At 39.7% G+C, this 15,369-nt stretch overlaps 1 protein-coding gene across 1 annotated transcript; it reads left to right on the top strand.

Moving 5' to 3' along the window:
* The first annotated feature begins 12,910 nt into the window (after nucleotides 1–12,910).
* On the top strand, nucleotides 12,911–14,952 carry LOC142529369 (U-box domain-containing protein 40). Its single transcript, XM_075634893.1, has one exon. It carries the CDS (start codon nucleotides 13,226–13,228, stop codon nucleotides 14,837–14,839), a length of 1,614 nt encoding a protein of 537 aa, XP_075491008.1. The 5' UTR covers nucleotides 12,911–13,225; the 3' UTR covers nucleotides 14,840–14,952.
* The last annotated feature ends 417 nt before the right edge of the window (nucleotides 14,953–15,369 follow it).

Genomic DNA, 15,369 nt, shown 5'->3' with positions numbered 1-15,369 from the left:
TGCAACCTCATGGCATCGGCGATCACCCCCCGCCCTCTTCGATCCCGGGCCTCACATGCCCACCAGCTTCCGCTTGGTTCGTCCCCGAACCACACCGTACTAAGAGAGGTCGGCTCTGATACCAACTATAACGCCCCAGATTCGACAACTGTCCTCACTGTATCAAGACGGGTCTTTCCAGCATGCTCATGTCCTCAGTCACACGCACCCTATGAAACTTTACAGGAGGTCATCCATCCCAAAATTGCCCTAAGTCAAGCACGCTTAACTTTGGAGTTCTTATGTGATGAGCTACTGAAAAGAAGATGCACCTTCATGATATGAGTAGTACATATCAAATCTTTTAAACACTCTTCAACTGTACAGTCCATTACATTGAACAGTCTCGGAATCCCTCTCATTCCGGTGTGGGATCGGTTCAAACATGTTTCCTCCACCTAGAAGCCTGCCAGGAGCCGCTCATTGTCCGTGCAACCTCATGGCATCGGCGATCACCCCCCGCCCTCTTCGGCCCCGGGCCTCACACATCCTAACTGGAAATCGTTGTGGAAATACTTACAAAGTTAGTTGGATTGAAAAACCTTATGCACCAGTTTGTTTCATTGCTTCCAAGTCTTCTAAAAACTGGTTGTGGCATAAGAGGTTGAACCACTTAAACTTTAAATCTATTGCCTATCTGAGTAACCATGATCTTGTAACTGGTTTGCCCAAAATAGATTTTTCAAAAGATAAAGTTTGTTCAGCATGTCAGTTTGGTAAACAAGTAAGATCTTCATTCAAAAACAGAGGTTGTAAATCATCTAATACTTTTTAAGTAAAACGAATAGCATACGTTTCAATAATCAAAAAATTTATCCCAAAGAGATTCAAGATCTTTATGCAAATAGCTTCATTTCTGCTGACAGCAAAATCACAACAACCGTCAACAGTCAATTGCTGATCATTGAAGAAGACTCCTTTAGCAATCTCTTCCAACTACCTTCTGATGGCTTGAATCACTTCTCTGAAGTGAAGACTTGTGATGTTGAGGAGATGCAAACGCTTTTATCTACTAATGGACGGAAAATCAAAGTTTTTGATCCAAAGAAATAACTGAAGCCAGAGATTCAGTTACTGGCTGATATTGTGGCCAAGGGTTTACTCGCCAAGGCAGGCTCGTTTGCTGCCCTAATCCTTGAAAAGTTTCAAGTAATGACTGCTATCATGGCTGGACAGAGACTGAAGTTGTCAGCTATTATTTTCAATATCCTCAAGAACATGTTTTAGTTCTCCAAACAGTCCAAAGGTTTTACTGTGCAACTCAGCTACCTTTTGAAGAACATAGGTTTGGTGGGTGATTCTTCGAAGAAATCATCCAAATTCAAAGTCTTCACTGCCAAGAGTATTCAGCCCCAAAATACAAAACTGGACATCTCCCCTGAGCAGTTTTTGAAAATAAAGAAGTAGGTTGGGACGCAGGCAGCTCCCAAAACATTAAAGAAGACAAAAAACTTGGCTAAATCAAAGAAAACAATCAAAAGGAAATTGATTGTAGATGAAACTGAATCAGAGAAAACCCTTTCTCCAAAAATTTTGAAAAAGCCAGGAACTCAGAAAACCAAACCAACAGCTGTTTTGGAAGCTATCCCAGCTGATAGATTGAGACAAATTGGAGCTGAACAGCCTATCAGTGCCATACTAATCAGGGCAATTCCAGTTGCATCATCAACTGAAAGTCAGTTACCGCCTCCAACTACTCCATCAAAGAAGATTATCACCGAATCTGGTGATAAACAAAAACAAGCTAGAGTGAAAGAACCACTAATCACTATCACCGGCACAACTGCACTACCTTTTTCCAGAACCAAGGGAGTTGTGATACGTGTAAAGGTGGATGCAACAATGTCAGGACTGAGTATTTCTCATGTCCTCACTGACTCGAAATGTAAAGGCAAGATGATAGAAGAGACCCGACTGACCAACCCGATTCAGACCCATATCGACTTAATATGGAAAGAGGTAAATGAGTTTTCTGAATAAAAGTTGAAAACTTATAATGAATGGGTCAGATTTAGGACCGAAGTGTTTGCTAAGCGATTACAAAAGAAGTCAACTTTGAATAAATTCATCGCATTGGAAACTATAGTCTTAAGGGTAGTCAAAGCTGCCATTATTGCTCAAACGTTGGAGACGAGAACGTATTTCTTTGATCTGATGTGTGCCAAGAAGCTAGCACAAGTCATTGCTCAGCTATGAAAAACTATGTTCCTACCAGTCCAACTGCCTTTAATGACAAATCAGTTTATGACCAGTTGGACACGGATCTATTATCATTGCAAATGAAGATTAAAGATTGGGAAATGGGTCAACAGTTAACTATTCCAACAAATTCCCAAAGTTCATCCTCAGAAGATCAGACTGAACCATCAGCTAATCAGCCAGAGCCATCCCAAGATGCAATTGTTGAACTAACTGAGCAAGTAACTGTTCCTCCTTCAAAGGATGCTCAACATCCATCTTCTGCTCTTCAATCTTCTTTAGGTCTTCAACTCTACAACGATGATGAGTTATCACTGGCAAATATCGATGAAGTAATACAATTAGTTGTCGTTGATATCCAGCTGAATGTTTAACAAGAGAATCAGTTGAAGACCCGAGCAAAACTGAAAAACCAGCCTCAGAGGCTATTGAAGAACCAGTTCAGTTGCCTGCCACGACTGAACAAGTAGTTCAAGCTGAAACTGAAGTGGCTCAGTTGCACTAGGAACCAACTGAAGAAGTGTCAACTGAAGAACCGACTGAAGTATCAGCTGATAAACCAACTGAAGAGCCTACCAGCTCAACTGCTGTTCAGACTTCCGCTCCTCCTCCAGAATTTCAACAGGAAGTAGTTGCAAAAATTGTTCCAGAAATGGTTACTGTTGTGACTGAATCAATTGATAAGGCCTTGGTAATTTTTAATGAATAAAACAAAGAGCAAGAACCAGAATTCTCTATAAATTTGTCTCCTCAGATTCGAATAGCTAGTGATTCCATAATAGAAGAAATTCAGTCCAACCTTTTCCATTTGATTTCATCTATTTCTGATATCAAGTCAACCCAACTGCTGCACACTTTGATGATTAATTCTATGAAGGACAATACAATGAAGAACCTACATAAGGTTACAAAGGATATCTCTTCCTTGTTTTTCCAACTAGATCAATTAAAGAAAGACCGAGTGACGGTTCAAGCACATTTCCAAACTCAAGACATGTTCAAAAATCTCATTGAATTTTTGGAAACAGTAGTGACAAAGAGAATGGATCTGATGCAAGAACAATTAATGAATGCAATATATATGTCACCTCAGAAGTCCGTGCGTTATCAAGCAGGGTTGGTGAGTTTGACAAAAAGGGAAAAGAGATAGAAGAACAGCAGAAGCTATCTATTCAACCGAGTACTCAAGGACCAGCTGATAAAAGAGCAAATAAATAAAGAAATCCAGATCAGTTAGAAGACAGTCTATATATTCAGTTAAGAAATTTGGCTGATTTTTAGTCAGCAGAAGATTCTTTTATTCTTTGTATGAATCTGTACATTGAAAGAGTTGTCAATAAAAGATTATTTTATCTATGAATAGTTCAGTTTGATCAGTTCGTATATTCTAAGTTTTGTCGAACACCTAAAAGGGGGAAATTGTTGGAAACTTAATTTCGGATTTTGACAAATTAAGCGTGAAAAGCTTGAATAACTTATCAAGAAGACTGAAGTAATTGATCTAAAAATTCGTAAACTGATTAGTTGCCTGAACCGAAGCTTAGTGCGAATATAATAAAAGGAAACTGAACTAAACTAACTGAACTTCGTAGTCAACTGGATGATCAGTTGAAACTGATCAGTTACACTACAGTCAGTTGAGAGCAATCAGATAATCCTATCGGCTATATCAACTGATAAATCAGTTGTGACACATCATCAGTTAATGAACATAAATTTCAACCAACAATTGTATAATAGCATGTTGCAACGTTTAGTGGGAACTCCGCATTTCAGAAAAGCTACAGTGTACGTGAAACGTCTACTAATTTAAAATGCGGAAACTTTTTTTTTTTTAAAAGCTCACATTTTCAAAAATAAAACTTTAAATAATTCGCATACATGCAACCCTGCTGAGAAATATGCCATAAAAAAATTAATCGTAAAAAATCGACAAAGAGAAATGATGTACTATAAAAATTTCCAACTCGGCCCTCAATCATGCATGAATAAAACAAACAAGTAAAATCCTGAAAATCAACAGCGTATTATAAAAACGTTTAAAATGTTCATGTCTACTCAAAGATCATAAAAACGTGATGTGCTGAAAAGTGTGGTCCTGGAGTCGTGCTCGTACATCCAGCCATGTCTACTCGGAGTTCGGCACCTCCAGTCTCCTCATATAAATTCTCACCTGTAACAAACACGCCTAGTGAGTCTAAAGACTCAACACACCTGCACTGTTAATAGAAAGAACATATACGTAGCACACAACAATTAATTGAAACCAAGCATGCACCATAATTTTCGTAATTCCATAAAAATCATAAACATTATGCATGAACATTTAAAAACATGATAAATATATGCTCATGGCGCTGGCAGGACAAAAATCTCACCCCGGGTGCAAAATGACCATTTTGCCCTTGGAAACCCAAAACGACCATTTTACACCTGGACCTCTAAATTTTGACCCAAAACTTACCAAACTCCGTAAAACCTCCCAAAACATATTAAAAATGTTTCATAGACGTAAACTCGAGCTCATTTCAAAACATAACCGATTCATTTTAGAACTTGGACCGAGATCCCGGTTTTAACTCGGATCGACCCGAAACTTCACCAAATTTCTCTTAACTTGAATTATGTCTTAAACTTACCCGACCAGCCTTAAAACCAAAAGCTCCACCCCGTAAGACCCACGAAAAACGAGACCCAAGGGTGATGGAATTTTCTGCACAATCAAGTCGTAATCCTAGTCGCACTATTCTCTCGTTTCATCAATCCTAGACCTAACCAACGAGGACCAGCCCCGAACCAGCCCTCTCTAGCTCACCTCATGACTCTCCTAGATGTCCTCACCTTCTGCCCTTAGCCCTATGCCCGCAGCAAACAAGAACCACAAGACGCGAGCCCAAACCACCCACGCGACCCTAACTCACGGTTACTCCTTCAAAATTCCTTCCACTCGAGACCAACCTTACACGAGTGTCTCCAGGGCGTGTCTCAGACCCACCAACGTCTTCCCCACATCCCTAGCATGCCCCATGCATCGGCACCCTCATACAATTCCCGATGTATCCAACATACACACACAAAAGCTTAAAATGATCGGCCCCTTGCCTAATCGTGCCTCGACGTGATCCTCAGCCTCCTTTCCACATAAAACTCGACACCTACAGACCCTTAGAATGTCCAAAAATAGTAGCCGCTTGCAACCACACAAGAAAACGTGAGATGAAGTCAAAACAATGCAAGGTTTTCTTGTCAAATTCATTCAAAAATGCAAGCATGATGTAGATCATAAAATTTTCAAACAAATACATAAACTACATCATACTTATGATGTTCATGAGGAGAAAATGAGAATACAAGCGTGCCTTATCAGTTGGATGACCAAAAACTAGATGATACGCGCGTGGTAAGTCTGTCCTGCCCTAATTCTGTATCTCAATGTCGGTTGTACTATCAGAGTAGCAAGATTTGGGGCATCGCCCCTAGCATAAACTGCAAGCTCAAATCTCTGAATCTCCTCCTGCAGCGGTCTCTGTATCGAAAAATGAGCAATCACTGCGTGCTTCCTGCTCAGAGTGTCTGCGACCACATTAGCTTTACTCGGATGGTAGCTAATGTCACAGTCGTAATCCTTCACTAGCACTAGCCATCTCCTCTGCCTCATATTCAGCTCTTTCTATGTGAAGAAGTACTTCAGGCTCTTGTGATCAGTAAAAATACTGCACTTCTAGCATCTCCAAATCTTCAGGGCAAATACCACTGCTGCTAGCTCGAGGTCATGATTCGGATAATTCTTCTCATAGACCTTCAGCTCCCTGGACGCGTATGCTATAACTCTATCTTGCTGCATCAGAACTGCACCCAAACGAGCTTTGAAGCATCTGTATAAACCACAAACTCTCTCTGCCCTAATGGCATAGCTAGAACTGTTGTTGTGGTCAATGCTAGCTTCAATATATCAAAGCTCACCTAGCACTCAGATCCCCATAAAAACTTGGCATTCTTTTTTGTCCAGGCGATCATAGGCACCGCGATAGAGGAGAAGCCCAGAATGAGTTTCCTGTAGTACCCAGCCAAACCCAAGAAGCTACGGATCTCTGTCACGCTCTTAGGCACTGGCCAATCTCAGACTTCTTCGACCTTACTGGGGTCAACCTTAATACCATCCTGTGATACAATGTGGCTCAAGAATGCCACCCTGTTAAGCCAGAACCCTGCTGGCTATGCTCCTCTCTGCTCCTCGAATAGATCAGGATATCGTCAATGAAAACTATGACCAACTGATCCAAGTGTGGCTGAAACACGTGATTCATGATATCCATGAAGATCGCTGGCGTGTTCGTCAAACTGAAGGGCATCACCATAAACTACTAGTGCCCATAACGCGTCCGGAAAGCTGTCTTATGCACGTCAGACTCCCTCACCTTCAACTGATAGTATCCAGATCGGAGGTCTATCTTTGTGAACATTGATACTCCATAAACTACTAGTGCCCATAACAACGTAAATGCGTCGTATAAAATCATAACGTATCAAACATGTCTCAACATATCATCATATACGTATAAATTTTCTTTTAATTGAATTCTGTTAATTAGTTGTGACTTTCGTATCAGCACTATTCGATGGATCCATCTATAAACTGCGGTACCCGGCGGCGGGGATGTCAGCGACAACATTACCCGTCCACTGAGCCTTGGCCTCAGCTTATAATATCTCATACAATCGTGGTAGTCACAACCAAATCTCATCCTTCAAAATGTGTCATCATGTTCACCACTTAATGAAAACATGCAAATACGTAAATTTTCCTTGAAACCAAGCATACACCATAATTTTCGTAATTGCATAAAAAAAATAAACATGATGCATAAACATTTAAAAACATGATATATATATGCTCAGGGCGCTGACAGGACTAAAATCTCACCCCGGGTGCAAAATGACCATTTTGCCCCTGGAAACCTGATTTTGCACCCGGAAACCTAAAATGACCAATTTACCTCTGGACCTCTAAATTTTGACCAGAAGCTTACCAAACTCCTTAAAACCTCCCAAAACATGTTAAAAGTGTTTCTTAGATGTAAACTCGAGCCCGTTTCAAAACTTAACCGATTCGTTTTAGAACTTGGACTGGGGTCCTGGTTTTAACCTGAAACGACCCGAAACTTAACCAAATTTCTCTTAACTTGAATTATGTCTTAAACGTACACGACCAGCCTTAAAACCACACGCTCCACCCCTTAAGACCCATGAAAAGTGAGACCTAAGGGTGCTGGAATTTTCTGCACGATCAAGTCGTAATCCTAGTCGCACTATTCTTTCGTTTCATCAATCCTAGACCTAACCAACGAGGACCAGCCCCGAACCAGCCCTCTCTAGCTCACCTCGTGACTCTTAGATGTCCTCACCTACTGCCCTTAGCTCTATGCCCGCAGCAAACAAGAACCACAAGACGCGAGCCCAAACCACCCACGCGACCCTAACTCACAGTTACTCCTTCAAAATTCCTTCCACTCGAGACCAACCTTACACGAGTGTCTCCAGGGCGTGTCTCAGACCCACCAACATCTTCCCCACGTCCCTAGCATGCCCCATGCATCGGCACCCTCATACAATTCCCGATGTATCCAACATACACAAACAAAAGATTAAAATGATCGGCCCCTTGCCTAACCGTGCCTCGACGTGATCCTCAGCCTCCTTTCCACATAAAACTCGACACCTACAGACCCTTAGAACGTCCAAAAACAGAATCCCCTTGCAACCACACAAGAAAACGTGAGTTGGAGTCAAAACAATGCAAGGTTTTCATGTCAAACTCATTCAAAAGCGCAAACATGATGTAGAACATAAAGTTTTCAAACAAATACATAAACTACAACATACTTATGGCGTACATGAGGAGAAAATGAGAATACAAGCGTGCCTTATCAATTAGATGACCAAAAACTAGATGATACGCGCGTGGGACGTGAAAACGGAGTGACGGGAAGAAGCCTTCTTGAACCCCAAAGGAGGCCGACGATAGCTATTGAGATTTTTGAAGGGGAATGCTGCCAAGTTGAGGGAGGGACGGCTGATGAGAGCTAAGTAGGCTTAGGGTCTGTTTAGGATATTAATTAAATAGTAAACAACAAGCTAATGGGCCCTAAATATATGTTAAAAAGGTTTAAAAAGGTTTCGAGCCCATTAAGATTAAAAATAGGCCCATCAATCCCAAACACACTCTCGAAAATTATTTTGTTTCGGTAAGTTTTTGAAAATATTGCTCGAACCCTCAAAAAGTCATTTGATTCGATAAAATTTGTGCACCGAATAAAAAATATGTTCCAGCGGGTAAAAATAAATCTCATTTCTTAAAAAATACACTTAAAACACCTCGTATTAAATAATAAAAATTAAACATGTAATAAAAATAATTTTCCTGGTATTTCCCCGGTCTCCGTTCCTCGATCGAGCGCGAAATGCATCTAGTAACCCTAATGCGTGAACTTCTAAATAGTCAGGAAATGAATCCTATCATGAAATAATTATGCATTAAATGCATAAAAATAATTAAACGCATCATTTAAATAAAATCCTAGATTACATAAATTAAATTCATTGGACCTTACAGTACGATGGTCAGAAGAATGTTGACATGGCTATACAACGAATATAAAGATTCAAAATGTATTCACTGTTACCGTTGGAAGCAAAGTTTATAAATAGCCGAGAAGATCAGCGGAAGAAATGTAATAAAAATCAGGAAATCAAGCAATCAAGCTACAAAAGTATTCAAGTTTGTTAGAGTAGGTGCCCGTCGAGCCAAGTGTTGGCCGAGGGTTCATGTTCAAACTCTATGTATAAAAAATCTTTATTTGAATAATATTTCAAATTATTGTTTTGGCACATCTTTATCTGTATACTCATGCTAGTTGCATAGATAAAGTCTTTGAATATACAAATAGTAGAAAGAATATGAAATGCTCATATGATGAGTATCATGAAACTCATATTTGCAATACTGTATATTCTAAATAGTTCCTAGTCGATTCAGCCACCGCTAAGAAGGATATAGGCCACTCGAGTTCGAGACTAGTATCTGCGATGTGAGTACCATGTTTCATTGGTAGGGGACATTGTGATGTCCGAACATGCAGATAGGTGCTCCTTGTAGAGTGCACTGAACAACCCTCCATAAAGGACTTTACAAGTGGTTCTCACTTATCGAGTGGAAACGTCCTAGTTTATGGTTATACACCATTAGTCTTTATGACCCGGGACAATATTGAGACTCTATATGCTAGTATTGTACTTTGACTTGTTTACCGACTCATATGGAGTCATCAGGTAGCAAGGTTGGGTGTTTTGTCGAAACATATAGGAGTCGATGCATTGTAGTCGGGGATTCACCGCTTACTTTCGGGTACGGATATCCTATGTGTATGTAATTTGAAATATCTGATCAGAGTATGATGATAATTAAGAAAGGGGTTTCTTAGATTATACCATCGATGCAAATACGACATGAAACATAGTATCGATTCTTTGACAACTCTCGATATACCAATAGTTGTCAAATCGGTCGGGATATATGAGATGAAGGGACCGTACTGTACGCTAACCATAATTGAATGGTTCTTGCAGGCACTATCATTTGATACCTAGGGAATCATGTAAGCGATGCTGCTAGGCGTTTAACATGATTGGTTGGGTACTATCAGACTTGAGTTCTGACATTCTTATTATCAAGGAATTGATAATTAAGAATGGAGCAATAGGGGTATGCTCATATAAGGACATGTTTAGTCCCGAACCACATTAAGATGTGAACCCACGGCTAGTTGTATCAATGAACCATTGAGGGCCACACAAGTGCTAACTTTCTAGATCCCGTTGAGAAAGAATTAGTTCAATGTGTTGAACGGCTTATAAAGGAGTTTATAAGCACAAGGAAAAATTAGAAGTATGACTTCTATAAGGAGAATGTAACTTTTAACTAGTGGAAGTGTTCCTAAATTAAAAGTTGGCCAAGTGAATAACGTATTTGAAAATTGTGATTTTCATAAACATTGTTGTGGACTAAATTAAATTAATTCAAGTGTTGAATTAATTAAACACTAGTGGACCTAGTAGAGTCCAAATAATTTAATTAATTCAAGTGTTGAATTAATTAAATAACATTGGGCCTTGTAGAGCCAATTAGATATAATTATTAAACTAGTGGGCTTAAGTAAAATCAAGTAAGGTTTAATTAGTCTCAATTATGTTTGAGACATTTAAATAAAAGTTCATGTGCCTTGTAGTTGTTACAAACCCAAATAGAATTGCATGCATGGGAGGTAAAGGGTTAGAGGCTACTTTTTCAACATCCAAGACATGGCATGCACATGCTCACTTTTACTTTTTCATACACCAAGAAAAACACTCATCTCTATCTCCTAAAAGGGCAATGGCCGAAATTTACACACATTCATTCCCTTCAATTTTGCTTATTCAGTTTGTCGAGGAAAGTTTAGTGTTCTCAAAGAAAAATACCTTACATTTTCTAGTGCAATTGTAATGTGGATCTTCTTTGTTGGTGGTGGGCTTAATTTTGAGCAAAGTGTGCTCTTGGAAGCTTGAAGATTTGTCTTGCCATTGAACAGCTTAGTTGTTTGACAACTAAGTTGGAGCCATCATCAATCTTTTAAGATTGATATGTAATTTTCTAAAACACCCTATGAATGTCATTGTGTGTTTTATTGTATTTGCTACACACTATAGTTTATGGTGCTCGGTTTTTCTTGCTAGAAAATAATTTTGAAACTTCTGTTGCGCAAGCGGGCACCTTAACCGATCTCCTTTCAAAGCTATCAAGCAGAACTTTGTGCATATTCTTTCAAGTTTAAAAGCTCTTAAAAGCTCACGCTTAGTATATACATTCATAGCTTTCAGGCGATACTTTGAGCTTAAAATCACAAACACTCATTGTTGTATAATTTGATCTTGTAGAGATCAGTTTTGCTAAGAAGTTAAAAATCAGTTGAGTACTGATAAATTGTAAAACTAAGAGTTTCAGTTTTGGCATTGTTAAGTCCAAACTGAATTGAGTTTGTACAAATCTTTGTATAGATCAAAGTCTTTTAGTAAATATCATATCTTCGATATAGATCAAAGTCTTTAGTAAATATCATATCTTCGATATAGAAGAGGTGACGTAGGAATGTTTGAAATCTCCGAACATCCACAAATCTTGAGTCCCTTAATTTCAGTTTTATTCTATCTCTCATTCAGTTTATTTCCGCACTTTCATTAGTTAATTGATTGACATCGACAACAAGATTCCTGAATTCAGTTTATCACTAAACTGATTCATTATTCGAAAAGATTGTGAAAATTGTCAAGTATTTATTCAACCCCCCTTGTAAACATTTTTTCACTCCCAATCGATCCTAAGAGTAAATAGGGTATGCATAATGAGCATGTAGGAATATAATTCCAGCATGCTAAATACATAAAGTTTTAATGGATTTTATTATATTTATTAATTAAACTAGTTGGACTAGTCTAATTAATTAATTAAATCTATTAATGTTAATTAAGGAACCTAAACCTAAAATTATGGAAAAATAAGTTAATGATTCAATATTTGGTAAGGAGGCCACGACCCTAGCCTCCGTTGCATTGTGTTTTCCGAAAAAGGCATCCTAAAAAATCTTTCAAATTTTTCAGCCTTCATCAAGAAAATAAATGGTTTGAGTCGCCTTTAGTTTTTTGATCTCAACGTTAAAATACTTCTAAATTTCTAGAGCAATTTAGAAGAGAAAAAAGCGATCAAATCGTGGACCGGATTAGGAGAATTGAAGAGACGATTTCAAGAAGAACGTTCGTAGGAAATACTACAAGAGCTATATCCGCTAACCCGGAAATAGTTGGTACCAAGTGATTAAATCACCAAAGGTATATCCATAAATACCCTATAGATGTTTAATTGTTTAAACCATAAGAGTGTTCAAATGCATTATTTGAATGTCAAATAAAGTTTTTAAAACATTCGCTACATTTTAGACACAAGAAAATTGATTACCCAACAGGTTCACTAATGTTCATTGATTTAGACTACATCCCCTCTTATTAACGAAAAAATTGAGAAGGGCCCCAAAGCCTTAAAACCAAACATCGAACCCCCGGTTGATTGGGTCTTTCCCTGTTGTTTTGTTCCTGCCACGAGAAAGACACCACGCCCGAAAGAGGTATGCTTAACGCGTGGAGGATCCGTTGAGAGTTTGTCTCCGTATGGAATTGTACTATCTTTTACCCTATTACCATATTGTTTGAACCATAAAAAAATTAGTGCTATTGGCCTCTATTGTTTGATCCAATATTCGCCTGATGTATTTTTAAATGATTATATGAGTCTTAATTAAAAAAATATATAGAAGAAACAATCAATTTCAAAAGTATATGCAAAATGACATTAGTCATTTAATAAACAATAGAGTAAAAAGAAATTTTGGAGATAATAGTAGATCTTGACTTAATTATTAATATTATTATTTGTTATCTAAAAGTTAGATAAATAGGTCCCCGACCAGTAAAAAGTTTGCTTAGGTTTCTTTAATAGAATAGTTTTTTGATTGGGCGTTCAAATAAATTTTCCCGAATATAATTCAACTGCAATTGCAATTGGTATTTAACTATTTATCCACCCTTAAAATTAAAGTCAAACTGACACACCATTTGCGAGGCTAATCTCGTAATTACACTTCGAAGGAGGCTTGCATCCATATTTTGTTGTTCTCAAAACGGTGTCGTTTTTGTTGTCACCTTCTCTGATCTCTCTCTCTTTCGTACTCATATCACGCAGTCTCCCAAGATTTCCCTCCTGATGAGCATCAGCACTTTAACAAAAACCTAATCCTTAAAGTAAAAAAAAGCTGAAATTTCATCGACCCTAATCCCTTGAACCCATTTTGTTCATGAATCGATAAACTCAACAGGAAATCGAGGGAGGAGTTTGCTGCAAATGGGTAGAAATGGAAGATTCCGGCGATTATTTATCTCTTTCCGCAGATCTTCCTCCGCCTCAGCCGCGGCGGCGGAACAGGTTCCTCCTTCGGAGTTCTTCTGCCCCATCTCGAACTCTTTGATGTTCGATCCTGCAGTTGTTTCCTCCGGGCAAACCTTCGAGCGTTTATCGGTACAAGTGTGTAAAGATTTGGGTTTCACCCCCACTTTACCCGATGGCTCGACGCCTGATTTTTCGACTGTGATACCGAATTTAGCACTCAAGACCACCATTCTCAACTGGTGCTCGAAGTCCGGGTCGGGCGTCCGGCCCAGACCGCCTATCTATTCGGACATCGAGTCCATTGTCGGTTCTATGACGGGCTCCTCAACTTCTGCTAAAAGTCCCGACAGCGCCAAGGTTCGGGCTTCGGAAAGGGAGCTGCTGAAGGGGGTGGCGGAAACTCCTGAGGTTTTGTTCTCACAAGCTGCATCTGACTTGAATCATCGCAATTTGTACTGTTCTTCCAGCTCCGAAGAATCTGTTATTGCTAACGCCACGCCGTTTTTGCCCTTCGCCACTCGGCCCACTTGCTTTTCGTATTCTTCTTCTCCTTCTACTTCGTCAGAGTTCGTTGCTGATGAGGGTTCTTCGAATTATGTTTCTGCTCTGTCTTCGAATTCGTCTCCGGGGGAAGACGAGAGCTTTGTGAGCCAGCTACTGAATTTAGATGTTTATGAACAAGAACAAGCTGTGATTATTTTGAGAAAAATTACGAGAACCAATGAAGAAGCCAGAGCCGCGCTTTGCACAGAAAGGTTGCTGTTTGCTCTGAAGAATGTGCTGGTTTCGCGGTATGCTGCGGTGCAGACCAACGCCGCGGCTTGTGTGGTGAATCTTTCGATCGAAAAGGGTAATAAGATCAAGATTGTTAGAGCCGGGATAGTTCCTTTGTTGATCGATTTGTTGAGGAATGGGTTCGATGAGTCGAAAGAACATGCTGCGGGGGCGATATTTAGTTTAGCGATCGAGGATGAGAATAGGACGGCAATGGGGGTTCTGGGTGCGTTGCAGCCGTTGATTCATGCGCTGAGGTCCGGAAGCCGGCCCTGCCGGCTTGACTCGGCGTTGGCTTTGTACCACTTGACTTTGGTGCAGAGTAATCGAGTTAAGATCGTTAGGCTTGGGGCTGCCGGGGCTTTCTTGGGGCTATTGAAGGATACAGAAGTGGCCTCGCGGGTAGTGCTTATTGTGTGTAACCTGGCGACGTGCGATGAGGGCCGGGCGGCGTTGTTGGATGCCGGGGCCGTGCGTTGCCTGGCGGATGTGTTGAGAAATTGGAAAGAAATTGCCTCTGAGTCGACTCAGGAGAACTCTGTAGCTGCTCTTCACTCGTTGAGTCTTGGAAGCTTGTGGTTCAAAGGCTTGGCTCAGGAGGCAGGTGTGATGGAGGTGTTGCGAGAAGTGGCAGAGGCAGGGAGTGAACGGGCAAGGGAGAAAGCGAGGCGAATCATGGAGGGCTTGCGCAAGCAAGAGGAGGCGGAGGAGGTCGATTGGGAGGCGGTGATGAAGCGCGGAGTGAGCGGAATGAGGTACCGAGTTGGGCTGAGTCCCAGTCCCAACTCAACTTAATTGTGTGTTCTTGTGACTACGAAAGTTGTAAATAATCATTATTGGTGTTTGGATGAAGCATGTCAATATCCAAGGCTACTTTATTATAATGATAAGTTTTTTGTTTGTGTCTTGGACTTTGTTTCTTTTGTTAGCAATAATTATTTATTGTTCTATGTGATAGTTTCATGGATCAATCGCGATGTTGTATCCATATAAAGATGCTCTTATACTAATTATTTTTCTTGTCTAAACAAATTAATTTTTCATTTTCATATTATTCTCATTTTTTTATCAGAAACATGATACAACGGAAAAAAAGTATGAAAGCACAAACTTTGGTATGAAACAATATTTACATTGGTCAAAAATCAATAGTATATATATAACTTGTTATGTCCATCATATTGGGATATACAAAAGAAACCATCGGATATCCTTATTTTTCATGCAATAGCGATGATAAGTGGATTGGGCTTATGCGATTACAGACAATTATGTATCTACAGCAGCTTGCTTAATAATTGTGGATTCCTCCGCCTTCAAACCAC

Source organism: Primulina tabacum, chromosome 16, assembly GCF_025594145.1.
Source record: "Primulina tabacum isolate GXHZ01 chromosome 16, ASM2559414v2, whole genome shotgun sequence".
Taxonomy (NCBI): domain Eukaryota; kingdom Viridiplantae; phylum Streptophyta; class Magnoliopsida; order Lamiales; family Gesneriaceae; genus Primulina; species Primulina tabacum.
This window is presented reverse-complemented; position numbering and strand designations above follow the sequence as displayed.